We start from the raw sequence: 21,502 nt of genomic DNA, 5'->3' as shown, positions 1-21,502 counted from the left end.
CAAATGCTAGGCTTCTAATCCTACATGGAGCTGGCTTAGAAGCTCTACGGGGATCTCTTGTAAGTTGGTCCTAATTTTCTTTAAATAAGGGAAGTATTAGTGAAAAGTATTTTTTCTTCCAGGAGATGCAGATCTTCTATTCATTGGCAAAAGAGGCAGAGAAATACAATTTTTCTTTGCTTGACTTGTATATATCTTACCCTTAATTCAGCAGTATCACTTGTACTGTTCAAAGGAAATTAAGTCTTATTGTTCAGTCTGACTGATTTTTCAGGCTGGAGATTGCTGAACTTGAACCATACCTCATATGTCACCATCAGATATCAGATGACACTTTAGGCTCAAAATGTTACCAGGTTCCTTGGAAAAGGAATAGGCCAAGTTTCATTATTGCATACTAAGTGGAATTCAGCCTCCATGGAATGACTATGCTATGGTCAACCAGGTGTAACACCCTAAATTTAGTCACTCCACATTTATAATGACAGATTTAAAAAGGTATATTGGCCAGTGCTGGAGAACGCTGATGGGCTTGTTCATGTTTTTCAGCTGGAGTACATTTGCAAATATTTAGCATGCAAGCCAAATTCTGGAAAAGTTCAAGTTTTATGCAGCTGTTTTCTTGAGTAAAGTTTTCTTTTTTATTCCGTTTGGATAATTTGCCTCTTTCTGCCAGTTATTTTCAGTGTCAAAAGCCATCAGTAGAATGATACGTGTCCCTGTGGGTGAAATCTCATCCACATAATTCAGTATTTTCACAGCATTACTCAGCTGGGTTGTTTTATTATGAGGAAAATGAAACTTTGAAAACATTTCCACCTCCATAACATACCTCTTAAAATTTACATTAAAAAAAAAAAACCAAACAATTCCTACCTGGCAAAAGCTGAGGCCTGTATTTTCCAGGCATTATGTGACTACTTAATCATTCCTTAAAATAACATATGAGACATTAGAAATTTGTTCGTGAAGATGTGAGAATGGCTCTCTGATTTCCAGTGTTACTGTGTTTTCAGCATCCTGTGTATTGTGTGAATGTAGTTGGAACACAGAATGCGCACAATCTCATTACTGTCTCTACGGATGGCAAAATGTGCTCCTGGAGCCTGGACATGCTCTCAACTCCACAGGTGGGTTTGTTTTCACCTATACAGGGAAAAAAAGCACCTTCGGTAGCGCAGAATACCTGCTTAATGGAACATAGCTCCTAAAAGCCAAAACCTCACGTCCTGTACAAACTAAAACCAATGGATGCACTTGAAAGAGTACAGCTTGCTTCCAGCAGTCTCTGCTAAGAGCCAAAACCCATTTCCTTTACCACAAATCATGTAATTATTGTAATACGTTAATACATAGGTCAGTTTCAAGTGAAAATGAAATAATCCATTTTAAAGCACGGTAATTACAGAAGTCGCCTGTGGTATAAATTGTACTTACTCTACAGCATTGTTTAACAAATATGGACTAGATTGCACTGCTGCTGAACACACCCTAGGCACTACGGGTTTCCAAGGCACGCAGTCAGAAAGCTTACTTTGCTGCCTGCCTTCAGTAGCCAAAGGAACAAACAATGCAAATCAAAAGTTTTAGAACTAATTTCCCCCTCTGGAATGTTTGCTACTATTGTCTTTCCCCCCCCTCCTCTCCGTTGTATCAGAAATGAAAGGAAACCCAGGAGAATTGTCCAAACCACTGGTGATTATAATAATTAAAACTAAACAAAGAATCTGATGCTGAAAAAGGTCTATGGAAAGCATCTTTTAAGTGTTATCTTCTGGAGTACTACATTTTCTATCCCAATGCATCACTCATTTTTTATACATAATTTCTTAGAAAAAAATAATATCATTTTTACTAAGCATCATGGGATCTGATCTTGTTTCAAAATGCTGCGTAGAAACTCCTCTTAATGATTCCATTAATCATCCATTAATCATGCATTAATGTGCAATTACTATCAAATTATTTGCTTTTCAGTGTTGACACAAGAGGTGGGACTCCTCTATCCTCTCCCATCTATCCTCTACCTTAGCCATCTAAAGTTAGGTTCGTGTCAAGTCTAAGCCAGTAATTTGAGTTCCCTTTACAGTTAATGTAGAGAGAGACTGGGCACTTCTGGACGACTCATCCCATTCCAGTGTGAAATACCATTTCAGATACCCACCATGGGCTACAGAACTGTCAAATGTTAGGATGGAAGGGGCTTCTGGAAGTCAGCCCATCTACTCCCCTACTCAAAGTGAGATCATGTTGCTCATGCTCATCTAAGGCAACAGTATGGGTCTGGTAGTTGTGTCCTGGGACTATGAGAAACCAATACTCTTCTGGAACAGAAGTGGAGGCACCTAAAATGGCCCAGACATCTATGTTTAGGCACCTGAATCCCTTCCCCAGTTTCTTACTTAAACATCAAGAAGAAAAATCCCACCCTTATGTATTCACTTACTGGAATACTGAATTTTGAAGCAGAGATTTGTGAACATCTCAGTTCCAGTACTTCATCACTCGGATGGAATTTCCCTGCTCCAAAACTGCCTTTCCACAAGGATGGGAACACACCCCACATTACACAAGTTTGGCGCATGGCTCATGGTGATACAGAAAAGAAAGGCACAGGACTCGATGTCAAGCTACATGCCATAGCTTTAAATTGGGAGGAGCAGAGTGTTGCTGATGTGTGTCAGTTGGAAACTTTCCGAAGACACTCATCCAGAGCACTCGTGTACAGCTATGGTGTAGGTGCTGGGAGGAGAGGGTCCACCACAGTATCTGTCTGTGTCTCCACGAAGACACTAAATGATGATCTCACCCCAGAAGATTTTCACAGAAGTATAGGGTCCACAAGTGCTCTGCCAATGCATTTTCCAGGTCTTGGTTTGCCTTTTTAGTAGAACCAAATGTATTTCAAAGAAAAGTATAAACCAAGCAAAAGTATTTCTCTATGGGTTTGCAGCCCTCTCCTCTCACAGAGATGCCCGCTTTCTTTAGCTACAGCAAAAAGCCCTTCTGAGAAAAATGCTACAGGCTTTGGCCCTAGAAGAATAGCAGCTTAGACATTTTAAACATAGAAAACATACCCACTTAAATAGCTAAAAATGAAAATTGCTAAATCATTCAACCCCTTTGTGGATTCTTGGGTTACACCATTTAGGCTGAACAACCAAAAAGTTGTGCAAAATATGCTCAAAGTGTACGCGTCTTGCAACGGCCACAAACTGTTCATGCTGGTTGTACTTGCAATAACAAAAATGGGCATGCTGATTTACTTTGAAATATAGCTACCAAATGAAAAAAGAAAATACGCTTGCTGGTTTGTAGCTTGATGGTGGAGTCTAGAGGGATTGTTTATGGTTACCTCAGAAAATCCCTGAAAAGCAATGCTTAGAATGGTGGTAGTGACAGGACCCCAACTTTTTAATTTTGTTCTGCAAAGGGACAAATGGCACAGTCTGATAAATGCCTCAGGTGCACATGATACTACCCGTGTTTCCTGACAAACCATTGATTTAAAGCATGTTTATAAATAGAAGGGTATTGCATGTTTTATTAGAGCCTGAGGCTGGCAAGTGTAACCATTAAGGTATTATCTTTAGTTTCTGCACCATTAGATTTTAAATTCTCACCTGTCATCTCTGCCTGATTTAAGATGATGTAGCAAAGACCAGTGCCTTCCAGCCGCTCTCAAACGTGTGACAGACAGCAGTGGGGATAGCAGGAGCAGTGCATCCTAGTTTGTGACATTGCATCTTCTCGCAATGTCCTATGCAGAAACCAAAGCCCTGTGGCTGGGTCAAATGATTTCTTCTTGCCCTCCTGCTACCGTGTGTAACATTTAGAAATTAATTAGAAAAAAAAAAAACCCAAAAAACCAGCCAAACAAAAGGATGATTGCAGAATAATAACAAAGACCTGTTTTGGTAGGAGAGCATGGAGCTGGTGTACAATAAGTCCAAACCAGTGGCGGTTACAGGAATGGCTTTCCCAACCGGAGATGTCAATAACTTTGTCGTTGGCAGTGAAGAGGGAACAGTCTACACAGCCTGTCGCCATGGAAGGTGATGTTCAGCATTTCATACTGAAATAACATTGTGTACCAGTCAAGTGTGTGTGGAGAGTGTTTAATGTTTTTTCTCTTGGATCAACGATGTCTGTACTGTTCTACTTCACACAACTAGGACAGGAGTCGCCTGACTTTGAGCATCTGTGCTACAGCCTGTTATACTGGGGTAGTTGCCCCAGGCTCCCTGCATAGTCAGTGGGGAGCAATGACTGCTCTTAGGGTTTGATTTCCTTTACCTTTTTCAGACATCTGCCTGAAGAAGAGATGACTGGGACCTCAGAAATGCCTCTTCCTCACCCGTGAGGTGAGACGGAGGTCTAGCCAGCTAGCTGAGATGTAGGTATCTATGTCTGGGCAGGTCAAATCAGGCCCTAGGAAACAGTTTTGTTGCAGGGTAATCAAGCCTAAACCACTCAGAAGAGATGGTAATCCGCTTTAGTTTTTACCATCCTCAGCTCCATCTTCAGTTTCCACAGGCATATATCAGAGAAGAGCCACCATGGGCACACGCGCGTGTGAGAAACAGAGCATGCATGTCCCAGTGCACAGCCATCCAGCACCAGGTATTCCCGCGCAGCACTGCAGGCTGCATCTGCGCAGCCAGGCTAGAGACTGAGCCCTGCTGGCCCCCGCTCTCGGTGGGCAGTTTGGACATGGCCACCCTCTCCAGGAGGGTGAGAGGGTTTTGTACAGCCAGGAGCCATGCCATGCCGTTTGCCCTCAGTCTGGGCTGCCGCCTGGTTTATTCGCTAGCACGGATGTAGCCGCAGTGTGCCACGCAGGTACACAAGCTCTGGCTGACCTGCTCCCAGGACTGGTACCCTGTACTCTCTCACACACGGTGGTTGTATCCCTTCTTCGCATAACCCAGGCTGTAGTTTAATACTGCAAGTTCCTTATTTTGCATCCCGTAAATCTGCAGGATGCTAGCGTGCTCTGTTAGTTTCTGGTAGTAGTTTCATCCTCTGGGATGCTTGAAAGGCTTTTGTAAAGAACAAACTTTTTTCACTGATAGATTTAAAGCTCACCCCCACACTTCAGTAGTTTGCAATATTCTCTGAATTCATATTTTATCATATTCTGTGTTTCTGTTGACCAAATAGACATCGATACACTGGTTTAAAATTGTAAGGCTTCTATTACACATTCCTAATGTTGTATAAATACTGTTTTACATGTATTTTGTTCAATGTAATTTTTATATTAAAATATTTTTATTTTAGCCTGACTGCTGACAGTATTGCAAAATTGTGTCTATTTAGGCATTATACTGATAGGCTGTGTGGCAGCTCATGGTTTGAATTAGTCTTAGGCTGCTAGGATAAATGAAGCGTGCCCAAGGGCATTTCTCACTTCTGATCTTTCAGACATGCCTTGTTTGTTCCTCACACGAGGAGGAAGGTGCCAGATCCTCTTGTTAGCCCACCTTTTCAGCAAACCTTCTGCTGACCATCAACAAACGCACTCCTTTTCTGCTCCTGCCTGTCTTTCCCAGAGCTTTTTGCTATCATCCCCATTTTATTTCCAGAAGCTCCTGTGTCCTTCAGCCCAGCACAGTGGGGAGCCATATATTACTCTGGAAAAAGGTGTGTCAAAGCACAGCAGATAGGTACACAAGATGTTCTCAGTGCTCCAGAACTCCCCTTATCCCGCCGACTACATGGCAGACAGATGGGGATAAAATAAGAGGTGTGCTTTGTACCCAGCACTGCAGAGGCACTGCAGAACTCTGCCCCTGTGAGTTCTCCAGCACATGCTGTGAGGTCTGGCAGGGGAGCCTAAGTGAGGCCTCACTGTCATGGTCAACAGGAGAGGTGAGGGCACACTACACTAGCAATATGAGGGACCAATTTCCTCCAGTGCACCTCCTCACCTCTTTGGGTACGCTGTATTCACACTGGAACAGGGCTGGCAGCCTTGTCAGAGCTGTGGCTATTTTTAATGTATTTTCTTCCATTGGCAATTTTTCCATAATGTAGCTAAAAGGGTAATTTCATTAATCCCCTTTCTGTATACACTGCGAGACAGCACTGACAACTGATCTGGTGTCATTTGCTTCCAGGAAGAAGAAAACTGCGCACATTCTTTCTTACACAGCGTTGTATTTTTCCTTCCTAATAGCTATTCTAGCTCCAGGCCGACGAAATGCACATCTTCCCTTGTTCAAAGTAATGACTGTATGATACCTGATCACAGGAACAGTTCCTTCACTTTTTGTGAAAAAGGATTTGCTTCCTAGTGACTTGATTGAGTGCTGTGGAAAGTTATTTTAGATATCTAAGAGAAAAGAATTGCTCATGATAAGTCATTAACATGTTTGCATTTTTATTTTAATGGTTATTCCTTGTGATAATGGCTTACTCAGAGGCATAAGCTATAGTATAATTGTAATTTAGAATTATTTTATAATTATACATAAATGTTATTTCAAGCTACAGTAGTAGACAGTGTATGTAAAAGTGAGTAAGGCAAGTCTTCAGAAGTAAGAGAAAGTCTCCCTGTGCTGGATCCTGAGCATTGATTGTGCCCACAGCAGTAAACCTCTGCAGGCAAAGGCCTTACTGAAGGAGACAGATTTACAGATTAAATGGAACTTTAAAAGGAAACAGGAACCTAAGAGTAAAGAAAAATAATGTTAAATCACCAAATGTTAAATCACCAGATATTAAATCACTCTTTGAATGCAAATGTCTCTTCTTCCTGCAGTAAAGCTGGCATTGGTGAAATTTTTGAAGGCCACCAAGGACCCGTCACAGGAATCAATTGTCACATGGCAGTGGGTCCAATTGACTTTTCCCATCTCTTTGTCACATCATCATTTGACTGGACAGTCAAGTTGTGGACCACAAAGGTGAGAAATCCAAGCTGGTGTGGGGTGGGTAATGCTACTTGTGAAAATGCCGTTGTCAAAAATATTTCTATATTGTCTATATCAAGTCCTAAGAATCAATTAATTGAAAGGCTGTGCTTAGAATAGGTGTAGTGATAAAATTGTAAGTAAAATATATACCTAGTGTAACTGTGTCAACCATATTCGCCCTGGAGCGTACCCTGCCCTTTAAAGGTAGCTTCAGCTGGCCTGCACTTCAGTATTAACCCTAGCGCTGAGCAATTTCACTAGGCAAAGAGATTAGGATGTCTTGTACTGCAAGTCATCAAACAGTCCATCCAGCACTCCCTGTGCAGGCTAAATTGCAAGGCTAATACTATGCACCATGTTGGTGCAGCAGCAGGAACACTTTCTTCTGATGAAGCAACAGGGGAAGCACACCTTACGACTTAATGCAATCAATATCACTCGTGAAATTCATTGCTGTAGGAGGTTGTGATAGCCAAAAAGTATAAATTGTCCCAATGACATTAGACACTGATGGCTGGAAGCATGGAGAAAATACATGCTGGAGCTTACATTCATGACCACCATGGATCTACTGCTGACTACTCCATGGCCGTGTCCCCATGACCTCTTACAGGGAGAGCACTATGAACAGCAGAAATGACTACACAGTCCTGTGAAGCTTTGAAACCCAAACACCCCATAGAACTGTATGAATATAGGGTAATGACAGCATGAGTGAAAACTGTGGGACAGACTAAACAGACCAACCTCTTTCATTGTACAGGCTGAGTAAAACAGGAGAATGAGAGGTAAAATCCTAATTATATAAGTCATCCAAACAGTTATTTTTGTCATACACCAGATTAGAGAACTGCCTTCCAAATGCCAGGCTTTTGTTTTAACCATGTTGTTATGTCTGCGTTTGGTTCACATCTTGAGCTGCACCCGGTAGAGTTCCAGTACTGGAAGCTGACCCCAGTCAGGAGGTATCTCAGCGTGTATTCCTCCAAGACATCAGGGCTTGGAGATGCTAGTAGGACAGATGCACAGCAAATGTAAATACAAAAGTGATCAGAAGGGCTCATGTGACAGCCTTGTGCTGGAAACAGAAGCACAGTTACCTAGATAGTAACTTGAATCAGCTTCTGTAGTAGCTTCACAATGCATTTGTTAATGGCCTGATCCAACATGCATGCAAATTCACAGGTATCTTTTCCCGATCAACAGTGACCACAGCTGACAGTTTTGTCTTGAGGGTTACATTTTAGGAAGCTCATTATAAGAAAGGTGCATGATTTACCTAATTCGCATGTAACCATATACATCAGTGGACCCAGCCTTAACCAATGCAGAAGTGGTCCAGGGGAATGGTCATGGGCAGGCTGGAATGGGTCTGGGATGGGTCCTAGGTGGTAAACGTTAGAAAGGGCTGCAGGATAACCAAGTGATAGAGAGCTTAGGTGTTAGCTGGTTGGGGCTGGCTAGGCTGTTTGGTGTCTGAGATAAGGGAGTCCTGGACAGTGGTAACTGGTGGCAAGGGAATATTGAGGGTGGAAGTTGAAGCCGAGTAAGGGGAAAAGAATTTGTGGGGACTGGGGGGAAGATAAAAGACAGGTACTGAATTCCAAACATACATGTCCAGAAAAGTCTAGGATGAGTATCTGACCCTCAGCTTGAGGTTGAATATGGTAATAAGGGTCTCATCCATCTGCAGCTTAAATGAAATTATATTAAGGGATAATAAGGCCTGTTTTTTATTTTAAGCTCCTGGGATTTTAGAAGTTAGCAGTAACACTAACACAGCATATTTTGGGCACAAAGACACTGCAGTTAGCAGTACACAGGTACCCTTGTGGAAGAATTCAGTGCCAAAATGGTTAGGTCAGATTCTGTTCAATACAGTCAGTTTTCAAAGAACCAAACCATTTAAATTTCTAATTATCTATCAAGCTGTGGCTCATCTGGCAAGAAGGGCTTCCTGAGAAAGCTGTTTGATCTAGCTGATGTGAGCTGTGACATGCCTGTGACACACCACAGCACCACTCAGAGCTGGAAACCGCGTTGCTGTATTGGATCACTTGCTTGCTTCTGGAGCAGGTTTGAGCAGCACTGCCAGCCACTGCCCTGTGAAGACATCCTCTGAGACACTAGAGGTTCTAGTTCTTGAACTGTGATGAAAGTTTTCTTTTTCTTCCAATTTGACTCCGGCAGAAGTTTCTTTCCATACTATGTAGGCAATTCTCTTGGCTGGAACTATTACATGTTTAGGACTCTCCTTGTTCAGTTCCCATAGTCGGGGCCCGGTCAGTCAGTGGGCTTTGAATAAACCCATCAGCATAGTTGAACCTCTGAAAAAAATAGTGGATTGATATGAAGCATTGAGTGCTACTGCTGGTTTATGAGAGTTTACTCAGAATTGTTTTATTCCTTTGGCTTCTTATCTGTAAATTTAATCTCTCTATCAACATCCAATGCTGTATTGCTTTCCTGCTTCTACCAGCGTTGTCTACTTAATCCTGTGCACATTATCCTCTTTGGTCATGAAATTCAATTCCTTTCTGTTTCACAGGTTCAGAGTCAATGTCCAATTGTAAAGTGAACCATAAAAGCCCTGTGTTTATATTGTCTATTGATGTTGTGTAGCACCCTGGGGTGCTTACGAGAAAGGCACTTTCATAGCAGGCATTTGACTGATGGATTGAAAGCACCATCTCCCTTAAAATCCGGCTTGACATTTTATAATCTGTTTTTGTGGTTAACACATTTTCTATCCAAAGGCAGTTCAACGAGGTGACTGAGAATGAGGTTTTCACTAGCGGAAGAATGAAGGTTTTGTAGATAACGCTAATACAAGGTTCACATTATCACCCATCACATTAGCCAATAATTAGATCCCTGGGTGAATAGTAAGCAACCAGCAGCAACAGGAAAAGAAAAGGAATTTGCAAAGATAGTCACTTGATAGCCAGGGCATTACCTGGTTCCTGATGAAGTCAACAGTGCTTTCAACCTGAATTCTTGCTACACCATGTGAGCAAGTCTTGGATACAGAGCTGTCAAAGGGAAGTCCTGATGTGAAGTGTCTGCGGAGCTCTGCCCTTAATTAGGTATTGTCTGTATGATGCTTTGAAGAGGTAAAGTGCTAAGTGGAAGTGCTAAGTGTTGTTAATTAATTAAGCACTAATCCTCATGAACGAATAGCATGAGGTTAAATAATGAAATGTAAGTATTGTTATTATTACAGCAATTGCTGTTTGGAGTGTGAATTTTTAGATATTGTGTCAAGGGACAGGAGCTAGCTTGGAATTGTTAAAGCATAGCAAAACATAAGCTAGTTTCAGCTGAAGCCTAGAAGATGGCTTGTTTGCCGCTGAGGGAGTTAATAAAGGTCTGGATAGAGAGCTGGATTTTGTTAGCTCTTTCATCCTTCACATCTCCTTTATCTCTTATCCTTCCATTGAGGGGAGGTGCTAATGACTGTTTTTCTTCTCTTGCATCTATGCCTAAGTCATGCTCAGATGGGCAGTTGACTAGAAGAGAGACTGGAATAACTGTAACAGCATTGCTGTGTCCCCATCCATGCTTATCTCCCTCTTTGCGTGTTGTTTAAGTAATGGTGGTGAGTGCCATAATCAGAAGGAGGGACAGAGGTGAGCAGACTGGTAGTAGGGCCACCACATAACCATTAGCAAGGACTAATTGAGCCAGAGGAGATGTGTGCCTTCAGTGATAGACTACCTACTTTTCTGTCCGTGCTCAGTTTTGCCTTACTAGCATGTGCATCAATGGTAGCTCCTTCCTAATCCCTCTCCTTTGTCTTCTCTTTCTTACGGTCTTCACGTGCTGCTCTGCTCTTTTGGTGTCCTGTGTTGTTCCAGTCTGCAGTCTGTTGTGCTTTTTGAGAAACCACATTTTAAACAGCAAAAATTCACGTTTCTATGCTATGTGCCTTCACATACATTTCAGTACCTTCAATATCTTATGCCCATCTGTTTGCTTGCTCTTTATCTTGGTATGATCCAGTCCTCCTGACTCTTGGAGTAAATTATTTTACCTTGCACTTTTATACCTTCCTATCAGCATATAACTTCAAACTCCACTAGGTTTAATTTGGTTGAACACTGTCTCCTCAGAGGTCAAGCTGAAGCCTATCACTAGAGCAATGCAAAGAAGCATGTGGTGGTGGTGGTAAAGATAGGTACCTCTACGCCCCCAATCCCCTTCCCCAAAAGCCTAGCTGATAGGATCAACTTGATAGACCACACTTACTGTGACGGAAAATGGTGTAGAACAATGAATCAGAGCATTACATGATTGTGTGGATTAGTCACCAAGAAAACAATGCACTCACAAATGGGTAATTTTTAAAGTTTACTAAAATAAACTTTAGTTAGGGTCAGGATGTCACTTTTTTAAGATTAAGAACTTACTATTTTTTACATTACAAATACCATGTATCAAGATATCTGGTTACTGGCTCAGATTTTTTTCTAGTATAATTTCAATCACATTAAGTGGGTGAGTGAGAGCCTCTTGTGTTATAGATAGCATTGCCTGAAGTTAAAAATACAAACAGAAATGTAGTCAAACATGTAGTCATGATAAAAGGACAGTAAACTTAGTGAACTGTTACAACAACCTGGTGAATTCTCCCTCATGAAAATTGTTTTAACTGTAATTGGAAATGCTGGAGTCAATGACTTGATTTGGTGAAGTCCCGTGGCAGGTGATCACAGTGGATCACAGATTAGAGACACTAATGTTAGTGGTTAATGGTATATAGCCCAGTGGTTTGAGCACCAAGCCACGCTGCAAAGGTCTGCCTGAGTAGGACTGGAACGTGTGTCTTCCCCAAGGGGAGGAAGTGCTGTGATGCTCTTGCCATTTTGCTCTGAGCTGTATCTTGTGCCTGCGAACAGCTCTGGTCTCTCTGAAAGCAGGATCTTCTCAGAGTAAAGCTTTGATATTAATGTGCTGACACTTCCTGATGAAAACCAGTTTTGTCCACTTGGGGCCAGCCCTACTTCTCCAGTTTGTAACAGGATCAGACTGGTCTCCAACAATGAAATGGACTGGTGAAATGCAGAGGTTACTTATGTACCTTATCTTGCATACACTTAAGTGTAGATGAGAGCTGGACTTAGTGACATTTAGAAAGTATCACTACTTTCAGTCTTGAACCTGTTAATTCTTAATGTTATTTTCTAAGCTTTCCTAAATCCTTTGGGCCATATTGAGTCTTCTTACATTACATAAGGCATTTTAGACGATTCTTACTGCATATGAAGTTGGATCCTCCTGGATCCTTTATTATTTAGGGCTTCCATACTTTGGTTTCTTACGCAGCCACTGGCAAGAGGTAATTGCAATGCATACAATTAGACACCTCTTGGAGGTACCACCATTACTTCGCACCACTGACTATACAGGAGCCCAAGTCTGGCAGACAATCAGTTGTTGTAGCTTTTGATGGCTTTCTTGCATCTGGACAGCCTCAGGTCGTATCTAAACTGGCAGATGTGGCAGCACTTCTGAGCTCCTGGGTCTGTCTTCTTATTCTGGCTTCTCCCAAACTACTACCAGGAGGGAATCAGCCTCTTTATCGCACGCCACACACACAGAGCTATACCTTGATTCTGCAGCCAGAAAAGCTAAGATACAACCAGAAGAAAGCCAGGGTGTGCTCTGATCAGATGCTAAATCAAACTATAGGGGTGTCAGGACCTCAGGCTTTCTGAACTTACCACATGACTGAATCTGGATGCAATCTGCATCTGTCTCTAGTGCCATGGTGGGTGATCTCAAAAGGGCCCGGAGAGCTTAGGGAGGCATAAGAAATAACATCCAGAAGAAAATGAGGAAAAGAAACAATGTACTGTGAGGGAGACCAAAACTTTCGTCTATTTTAGGAGTAGGTGGACTGAATACAGACAGTTCTCCCTATTCTCTTCTCTCTGTGGAATCCTTTACTAATCCCCCCCTCCCATTGATTTTGGTGGGGCTCAAACGTCTAGCTCAGGGGATGATTTAACCCCTCTTATTTTGGATACCTGTCTAGAATGGTCCCCCCTGCTGCTGCATCACAACACAGAGCTCCTTCTTGACTCTGCTCATAAGGCAATCACCTTGCTTTGACAACAGTGCATTTCCAGTGCAAGCTTTTCTCTTTGATAAAAGCAATTAAAATGATTAATCTGATTAATCACTGTCTAAATGCTAATTTTATCTGATTATAGGAAAAGACAAAGGGTGATAAAATAGTATGCTGGATTTCATGGAAACAGTCTCTCTGTGGTGTAAGTTCAGAATTTTGAGTTTTGTCCAAAAACAAGGCAATGAATGAATTTGCTTCAGAGCTCACTTTCTGTCAAAAGGCCAAGCTGACTTGGGGAAGAGGGTGGAGTTGCCTGTTCAGACAGGATTTTTTTAGTTTTTGCCCTTTACCTCTGGAGTCAGAGGTCTGGCTCTCATCCAGCTGTACAAAAAAAGAAGATTATGGTATTTTCTAGGTAATTTTAAAGAGTAAAACCAAAGTGAAGTCAGGTGGCTTGAAATCAGCCCCAAGTTCTTCACATGAAATGTTTCTCATGATTTTGGTTTTCGATGTAGCCATATTTGAAAAGTGATAGGAAAATATTCAGCTGGCCGACATACTTCATTTACTCACGCCAACCATGCTGCTTCTTTGTGAAACGCTTTGTGAAGAATGGTGCACACACACGCGTAAATGTAAGTCATCTAAAATACCTAGGCTGTTCTGAAACACTCAGTGGGCTAAACTTTATTTCAGAAAACCCTAACATAAATCCAGCTGTAGCCAGTGAAAGCTTTATTTGCACATGGAAAGCAGAATTGGATTTCAGGAGCTCATATAATCTGTACAAAACAAAGCCGTGATTCCTTTTTCCCCTAAAATCAAAATGCAAACCTCCCACTGACTGTTCTGTTGCAGAATTACACTGGAGAATTGGGCTTGCATGCAATAGTGAAACATTTCAGGAAAATTATCAATATATAAAGCCCAGGACTTCTTCCCTAATGGAAATTTTCTCCCACCTGCTTCATGCAGCCGTCCTTTCTCTGCTATGTGAGAGACTTTTGTTATCAGTAAAAAAAGGAACTGTATTCAAAATCCTACAAGATAGAGTTCTCTTCAATAATAATTAGCCTCAAAATCATTGCTTGCTGACCCATGAAAGCTTCACGGGCATCCTGGTGGCAGCAGCTACAAATACTAATCTTGACTGTTCAGCAGACGGTGCTGTAACATCAGGCCGTGTCAGCTGTCTTGCAATGTTCCTCATGCTCCTGCCTGCGCTTCCTGGCAGCTGGAACTGCAGCAGCAGAGTCGCTTGAAAGCCTGGTAATTCGCCGAGTCCACATGCAATGCCAGGCCGTGATGAAGCAGCATTTTCCATTAAAAAGAAGAATTGAATTTTCAGAGGCCTTGTCATGAATGTTCCCATCAGAGTCACAGGGGTGGGAAACAACCCCCTGAAACCGCAGCTACATTATTCCACTCCCCTCCTTGCCTCACGATTTGAGTTAAACTACCTCTCTTTAACAACTTGAGGCCCAAAGCAGGGAGACCAATCCCATTGACTCCAACAGGCGTAGGTTCAGGACACAAGTGTGTGCTGCTGCCTCTCCTGCATGACGGGAGAGCACTAGCACAGTGATCCAGCTTCTCCCAAAGCATCCCGCTCGCTCTCCAGCTCTGCTTCCTGATCCCACTTAGGTGGGATATAAACAGGGAGCGACAACTGGAGGCAGAAGACCAAATCCGCCCTTCTTCAGTGTTTCACTCTGCGTTCAGTGTTTCCTCTGGCCAGATTTGGTGATTCTTCTGTCAGTCTAGCAAAACCATACCTGGCTCGTATTTCTCAGCAAGTCCCCTAAGTGCTTCTCTGAAAAAAATCCAGGAATATAGTAATATAAAGGCAGGAGTATGAGCTACAGAAACTGTGAATCAGTTTGCTAGGCAGGGACAATAAGACCTTCTGTAGTGTTTTGAGCTTCTTAAAAGAAGAAATTGAGCCATCTTTAGAAGTAGGTAGACATTCCAAAAGAAAATGGTAGTATTTCTAAAGAAATCTCGTGACGGAAATGCATAGTTAGTAGGAAAGGAAGAAGTGCTGGCTTGCTTAAAGCAAGTTTTAAATATAAGGTGGAAAACTTGATTAACATTTAGCGATGAAGTCAGCAGTCTGAGGAAATACAGAACAAATGGCAAATACCTGTACAGGCTTCTCCACTATTGCCATCCACACTGCATCCAGCTTGACGTGGGCGAGTGGAGCAGAAGGTATTGAACCTCAAGCAGTGGAAACCTGTAGGCACAACTCTCGCCAAGTGTGGAGGAAGAGAGGCTCCAGACTGGGAATTAAACTGGGTGATCTAAAACACAGAAACAAGAATACACCAGCCTAGCCAGTAGGAACTGGGGAGAAAAGTGAGCTGGGGAATACTGTCCTCCCTGGTGCCTCACTATAACCCAGTCTGCATATTAGCTTCTTCATAAAATCTTTCTTAAGCCTGTTTTATAGAGTTTCAAGGCCTTACATACCTTCTGATGTTTGTAAAGTTCATCCATGGCAAGCAGATATCTTATCATTAATTCATTTAAATTTATGTTAGACATCAAGTAATACACATTTATATCAAACTCACCGAAAATAGTTCCTCAGCTCATATGCAGTGGTGAAGAGGAATGCCATACTTTCTGCTTTTTTTCTTCAGAAAATAAAAAGGTCTTTTTCCATTGAGTAAGTGGAAAGGCAGGGTAGAAGAGAGCTGGAAGACCAAAGTGAACAACTGAAGTCTAGCAGCACAGCCTGAAGGTGTCGCATCTCTGCAGAGGACTTAAAACAGTTAAGGAGGATTAACCAAATAAGCAGTTTACCTGTCAGTATAGCTTCCAGGCTATCTCCACAGACCCCGAAAGCTCTGCTGTCTGGCTTTCTGACGCTCCTGAAAGTCAGGTGATGTCTGACTTCCCAAGTTATTTTATTTTTTTTCTCCATGCCACAGTATTAGACATTAAGATCGGTTCTCATTAAAACCGCCTGTGCCAATCATCAAACCTTTTTTCCTTTGCTTCCTTCTTGTATGCTCACCCATGACACTTTGACTTTGAAGAAAACCACAAAAATGTAATCATCATGTTATCTCCAGACTTGGTCTGCTTTCATAGCCCCTTTCCTTTTGGTCTCACCCTTGTCCCCTCCTCCATCTATAATAATTCCCACATGTTTATGCAAAAATATTGGACTTTCTTTTATTATTGGCAATTAAGAGAGGCAACAGTTTCAGCCTGTCTGCAAGAACAAACATTTCTAAAAGTGAAGTTTTCTGCCTTGACTGTCTGCAACTTTTAGGATGCCAAAAACCAATCAGTGTAGTAACACTACAGTACTTAAATAAAACAGGGCTGTGAATAGTGTAGGGATCATTTCCACACTCATTTCTTCCCCCTGTTGCCACTGAATCTAAAAACGAAGCCTGTTCCCTTGCCCAAAAGTGCAGTTTAGACTTGATTCAGTGACCTAATAATCATCTGACAGTGATGACACAACATGTACATAGGTCATAGCCCAGTGAAATGTCCATTGAGCCCCAGGGGCTCCTCTGTGATTCAGCGCTGAATCTGACTGCCAGAAGGAATTTAAAGAGAGGTAAAGGAGCTATTACTCATGTAACTCAGTTTAGGTCACCTCAGTTAGCCAGTGACATCGGGTGGCTAAAGCTGAAGAACGCAAACATCCCCCTTTGGCTTTCCCATGGCCATCCTTGAAGGTCTGGCTAGTCCTGGAAAAGGTGGAGCAGACTGCAAGTTGTGAGTTGTATAGTATCAGGGTCTGTGGGATAACGATACCCTTCCGGGAGAATGCAGACAGGCTTTGCTGAGCCGTCAGGGATGTACCTGTAACTAGCGCCTCTGATTTATGGCATCTCATAACAGTTCCTGGGATTGCTGTAGCTTTTAAAAGCTAGCATAATCTGAACTAAGTCAAGTCCCACAAGTATAATATTAAAGCAGGAGCTATTGATTAGCCTAAGTTATCATAACTATTAGAAAACAGATTTGGGAGAAACGTGGCAGTCCAGAACTGGCAAAATTCCCCTGGAGATCAATCAGTCCGAATAAAAACCAGGGCCTCTTTGACTCCATACAAATGGAGAGCATGAAAGCTTACAAGAGTAGTAGAGCTTGGAGGACTTACTCCCCAGAGTACAGCGGAGGACTTACTCCCCAACCACAAGAGGTATGCACAAGTAACAGCAAACAGCTAACATTTGGTGACCCAGGAAGGAGACTGCTGAAGAAGGAAAGGTCAAAACCAGGGTAAAGCTGATTTGAGGAGTATTTGCCTCAAAATTCCCAGCAGCTTTTAGTTTCTGCTTATACTGTCTGCATCTTTTGGGTTGGCCTAGCTACCTGGCAGGGTCAGAAAGGAAAAGATGAGCCTGGATTCAGCCAAGTAGTATGATGTTTCTCTCAAGGTGGAGAAGACTGGGCCTAGCAGCTAGGGTCTATAAAACAGTGAAAGAGCTCAGATCCTAACCTGAGTGGAAGTCCCACAAGCTGTGCCCTATCCCGGTTTCCTTTGCATCTCTCTGGTCAGTGTGACACCGTAACGCTTCCTTTAAATAAAGACCGCAGAGTTTCACTTTCCTGTGTGTTATCTATGCTGGAATAGGTGCCTTCCTTTGACACCATTTAGTAGTTTGTTTGGTTTTTTAATGAAGAAAGGCTATTTATACAACATTTGGTCCCATGGGGCCAAATTCATAGAATCATAGAATGGTTTGGCTTGGAAGGGACCTTAAAGATCATCTAGTTCCAACCCCCTATTCCCTTTGTTTGTTCAAGGGCCAGACACAAGAGCAGCCACTCTGCTCAGGACCACTCTGCCTCTGCCCTTTCCAAGTGCCCGAGAGCCAGAGCTTGAGCCTAAACAAAAACATCGGCTTCTTTGGAAAGTTTCTATGCCAAGGACTAATGAATCTGTTATATTTGCTGCACACCTAGAAAAATCAAATTAGCTTGAATCAACTTACAATACCACACAACACTCATGGCTGTTGTTAATACAGTGTGAGCCAGAAGTACGGGTTTGGCTTATCGTCTTTAGAACGGAAGACAATGGAGTAGAAAGAAAGAAGGGGAGACAACAAGAGTATATGGTGTCACCATACATCTGTACTGCTGAAGGTACAGTCTAGGGAAATACCTTTAGGTGGAGCTGACACCCACAGAAATTGTGCCAAGGTGTAAAATGCTCCTTTCATGAAACAGGCAAAGCCAATAGCTTTTTCCATGGCTTTTCAGAAGTCAGATGCTAGTTAAAACCTGTGGATATGTATACGTTCCTTTATATGGATAATTAGCTACTTTATGTGTGGCGCCTCCTGGATTAAAGAAAATTCTTCTATGCAAATAAGAAGTGGAACAGACTGGTCAAATTTATTTGTGGAAAAAAGACCTCTTATATAAATATGTAGTATTTATTTATGTGAGTTTCTTATTTCATAGACAAGTGCTAATTCCTAGACAGCTCCCATGTATTTAAAATGTTCACTCTGCATTGTTCTTTTAAACAATGCCCATATACACACACTGAGGATGAACAATAGATTTTGACGGCACGCTTAAATAAATGAGACAAAGCCGCGTGTCTTAGAATTGGCTTTTTCACTTTTTCCACTAAATGCTCAAATCCTGTCCTACTGAAATCAATGGCAACACTCCACCAATTCAGTCGGGCCACATTTTCCCTCCAAACTCTCTTTTATAGTAATAAGTAGATTTGGCCCAAGTTTGTCTGAAGATACCGCTTTAAACTATTTCTTCTGTTCTACTGAATAACAGAGTGGGTTGATATTTAAGAATGAAAGCTCATCAAGTTTAAATTTCAGTTGTTTTATAATAATAGCCATATGTTAGTTATAGATTGTGTAAGTCTGAAGTTTTGGTAATTTAAAACTGCTTTAAAGTGACCTTTACATGGTTCCACATTTCAACATTTTCTAAAAGTGGTCGGTACCGGTCCTTGCTCAGAAATCCTTACATTAAAAGAATCTGCAGGCCTGGGCCCTTAGTTAACAGGCTTACAGTAAGGAAGTCCTGCAAACATTTATATACACACTTAACCTTAGAAATCGAGTCCACAATGAAATCGACATAACTGCTGTCAGTGGGCAAAAGCAGCCCAGGGTGAAATGTCAGCTTTTAAGAAAGGTCACTCACTCTTACTATTGAAGACGGGATGCTAAGCAAGAGGGACCTCCAGCTTGACCTGATGCAGTTGTTATGTTCTTCTCTAGTTAAACGGTGCAAGGCAACAGGACGTAGTATGGGAAATACTTTTTTTCTCCACCGGAGGCTACTCAGGCTGGGAGGGCAGAGATACTGGGGGCACTATGAAGGCTGTAGCTCAGCTCCACTACCACTGCCTGGTGGTGCCATATGACTTCTCCCTGTTTTCCCAGCCACACTGCAGTTGATCTTGCCTTTTGCTTGGGCTGCTCACATGGCTGCAATTTCTTATTTCCTTACAGTGCTCCGCTCCCTATTCATCTCCATTCATTTGTATGTCATCCCTTGCATGTCTGAGATCTTTCTCAAAAGCCATTATTATTCCTGTTGCCCAGATTTTCCCTCTGACTTCCTAGCTGACTGAATATTTCCACTGTTACGGTAAAGGCAATACACACTGCATATCTGCTGTGCTTTTCACCTCAAATACCAGCACTCCGAAAGTGTTTTTATTTTGCTAACAGGGAAACTGAGGCACATCTGCTAAAGCTATTTGCCAGAGATTGTGCAGCACGACAGTGAACAGCAAGATACAGACTAGAACCACATCTCCTGACCTTTCCTTCTAATGCTTTGGTCTTTAGGCATGAATTGGAAAATAAACTGGCAGAACTAAAAAGAGCATAAGTGTCACACTCAAAATAAGATCAAAACAAGTTTTGATACGTTGACAAACACAAAACGCTGACTGAAATCTGCCCTGGATTGACCGATATCTTAATAGTCCTCTTACTTCTGTGGAATTTTGTTACTTCTCCCACGACATTAAATGTTAACATGCTATATGTGCAGCACATTTCCCATGAATAAGAAAAATACCAGCCACCTAGCAGTTGACCAGATTTCCTTTTCCTTTGGTGTACTATTGTGTTCAATGCCCATTTTTCCAGCATTTAGATGGTTGATGTATTTGAACCTAAGTTAGATGTTTTCACTGAAAATACACAATATGGCAGGTAGACATAGTGAATCCGTATGGTCCACCCCAAATACTATTTCCTGGCTAACAGCTGAAGAGATTCACTTTGAAATTTCCTATTAAATACCTCTGCCTCTTCAAAAGCTTAGTCTTCATTTGACCCTCTACCCTGCAAATGCTTTAGCACAGGCATGTAAGTAATTCCATTAACAGGTGTAACTCACTCCACTGGTACTGATAATATACTAAGCAGATGCATACGTTTGGAGAACAAGACCTTGTTTAGGTAAGAAAATATTCTTGTAATTTTTTTCCTTTTCTTTTGCAAAACTCCAGCTTTGGAAAAGAAATAAAAATGTTATATAAATTTGAGGTAATAAGCTCAAGCTCTCATTTTATTGTCACACAACACAAAATGTTTTCTGTTCTTAGGAATTGCACAAAAAACATTAGGCCAGTTACGAAAATTTGGGACCTGATCCTGTAATCATTCAAAGTGTCTTCCATTAATTCAAGTATAGGAAAAACTGGCCTATAGAACCTGATCCCTTCGTATTTTCAGTATTTTTTCAAAGGAAAAAGTCGTGTAATTAAATCTCTGGATGCCTTTTGTAGTTTTTTGTAATACCTGTGATGAACAGGAATATATCTAAATTATTTACAGTACAGTACGGCAATAACAACACGTCACGTGAAAACTCACAAATGCAGCAGCGTAGAGATGCGCGCGTGCATGCACACCCGTCCACATGCGGAGCCGCAGCCCTTGCAGCCCCAACATCGAACGAAGCACCAGGTCGTGCAGGAGGACTGAAAACAGAACTGGCGAGATTAAATAGAGTATTGTTCGAAATTAATAATATACAAAAGGAAAGCTATATAATAATTGCAATCAGTTGCTCCACGTTTCGGAAAAACAACGCGCGGCTACGCAACGCGCTGCAGGCATTCCCGATACTGTTTCCCTTGTAAAATGAACGGGGACGCATTCTAGAGGGACCTGACCGAGATACCCTGGAGATGCAACTTAGACATTTACAGAGGCACCCTGTGTGATACTTTATTTCTCGCAGAATAGAGAAGTCCCATTGTTTAGATTTCTGTCACAAGCCGTGAGAATACTTAATTTCTTTCATCTCTGGAGTTTTCATTATCATTCAAATTTCATTTTCCATTAATTGATCGGGGATTAGCGAAGCCATTATGCAAAAATTAGACAAGCCAGATGCGATGAATAATTCATGACGGACAATTACACTTTATTCCTGGTGTACTTCCTAACTTCCCTCCGACTTCCCGCCTGCCGGAGATGACAGCCTTCCCTCCCGGCCGAGCCGGGCACGGCTTGTCGGCACGGCGCCCCGG

The 21,502-nt window shown here is 42.0% G+C and overlaps 1 protein-coding gene across 7 annotated transcripts in view; it reads left to right on the top strand.

The window, feature by feature from the left end:
* The window catches only part of DYNC1I1 (dynein, cytoplasmic 1, intermediate chain 1), a 180,401-nt gene that overhangs the window by 130,607 nt on the left and 28,292 nt on the right, over window positions 1-21,502 (top strand). For all 7 annotated transcript variants that reach the window (XM_009330501.1, XM_009330497.1, XM_009330499.1 and 4 more), the window contains 3 exons: window positions 1,017-1,130; window positions 3,922-4,055; window positions 6,767-6,911. In XM_009330501.1, the coding sequence (XP_009328776.1) occupies window positions 1,017-1,130; window positions 3,922-4,055; window positions 6,767-6,911 (393 nt within the window). The remainder of the gene's footprint in view (window positions 1-1,016; window positions 1,131-3,921; window positions 4,056-6,766; window positions 6,912-21,502) is intronic.

This window comes from Pygoscelis adeliae, unplaced genomic scaffold, assembly GCF_000699105.1.
Source record: "Pygoscelis adeliae isolate BGI_AS28 unplaced genomic scaffold, ASM69910v1 Scaffold27, whole genome shotgun sequence".
In the NCBI taxonomy this organism is placed as follows: Eukaryota; Metazoa; Chordata; class Aves; order Sphenisciformes; family Spheniscidae; genus Pygoscelis; species Pygoscelis adeliae.
This window is presented reverse-complemented; position numbering and strand designations above follow the sequence as displayed.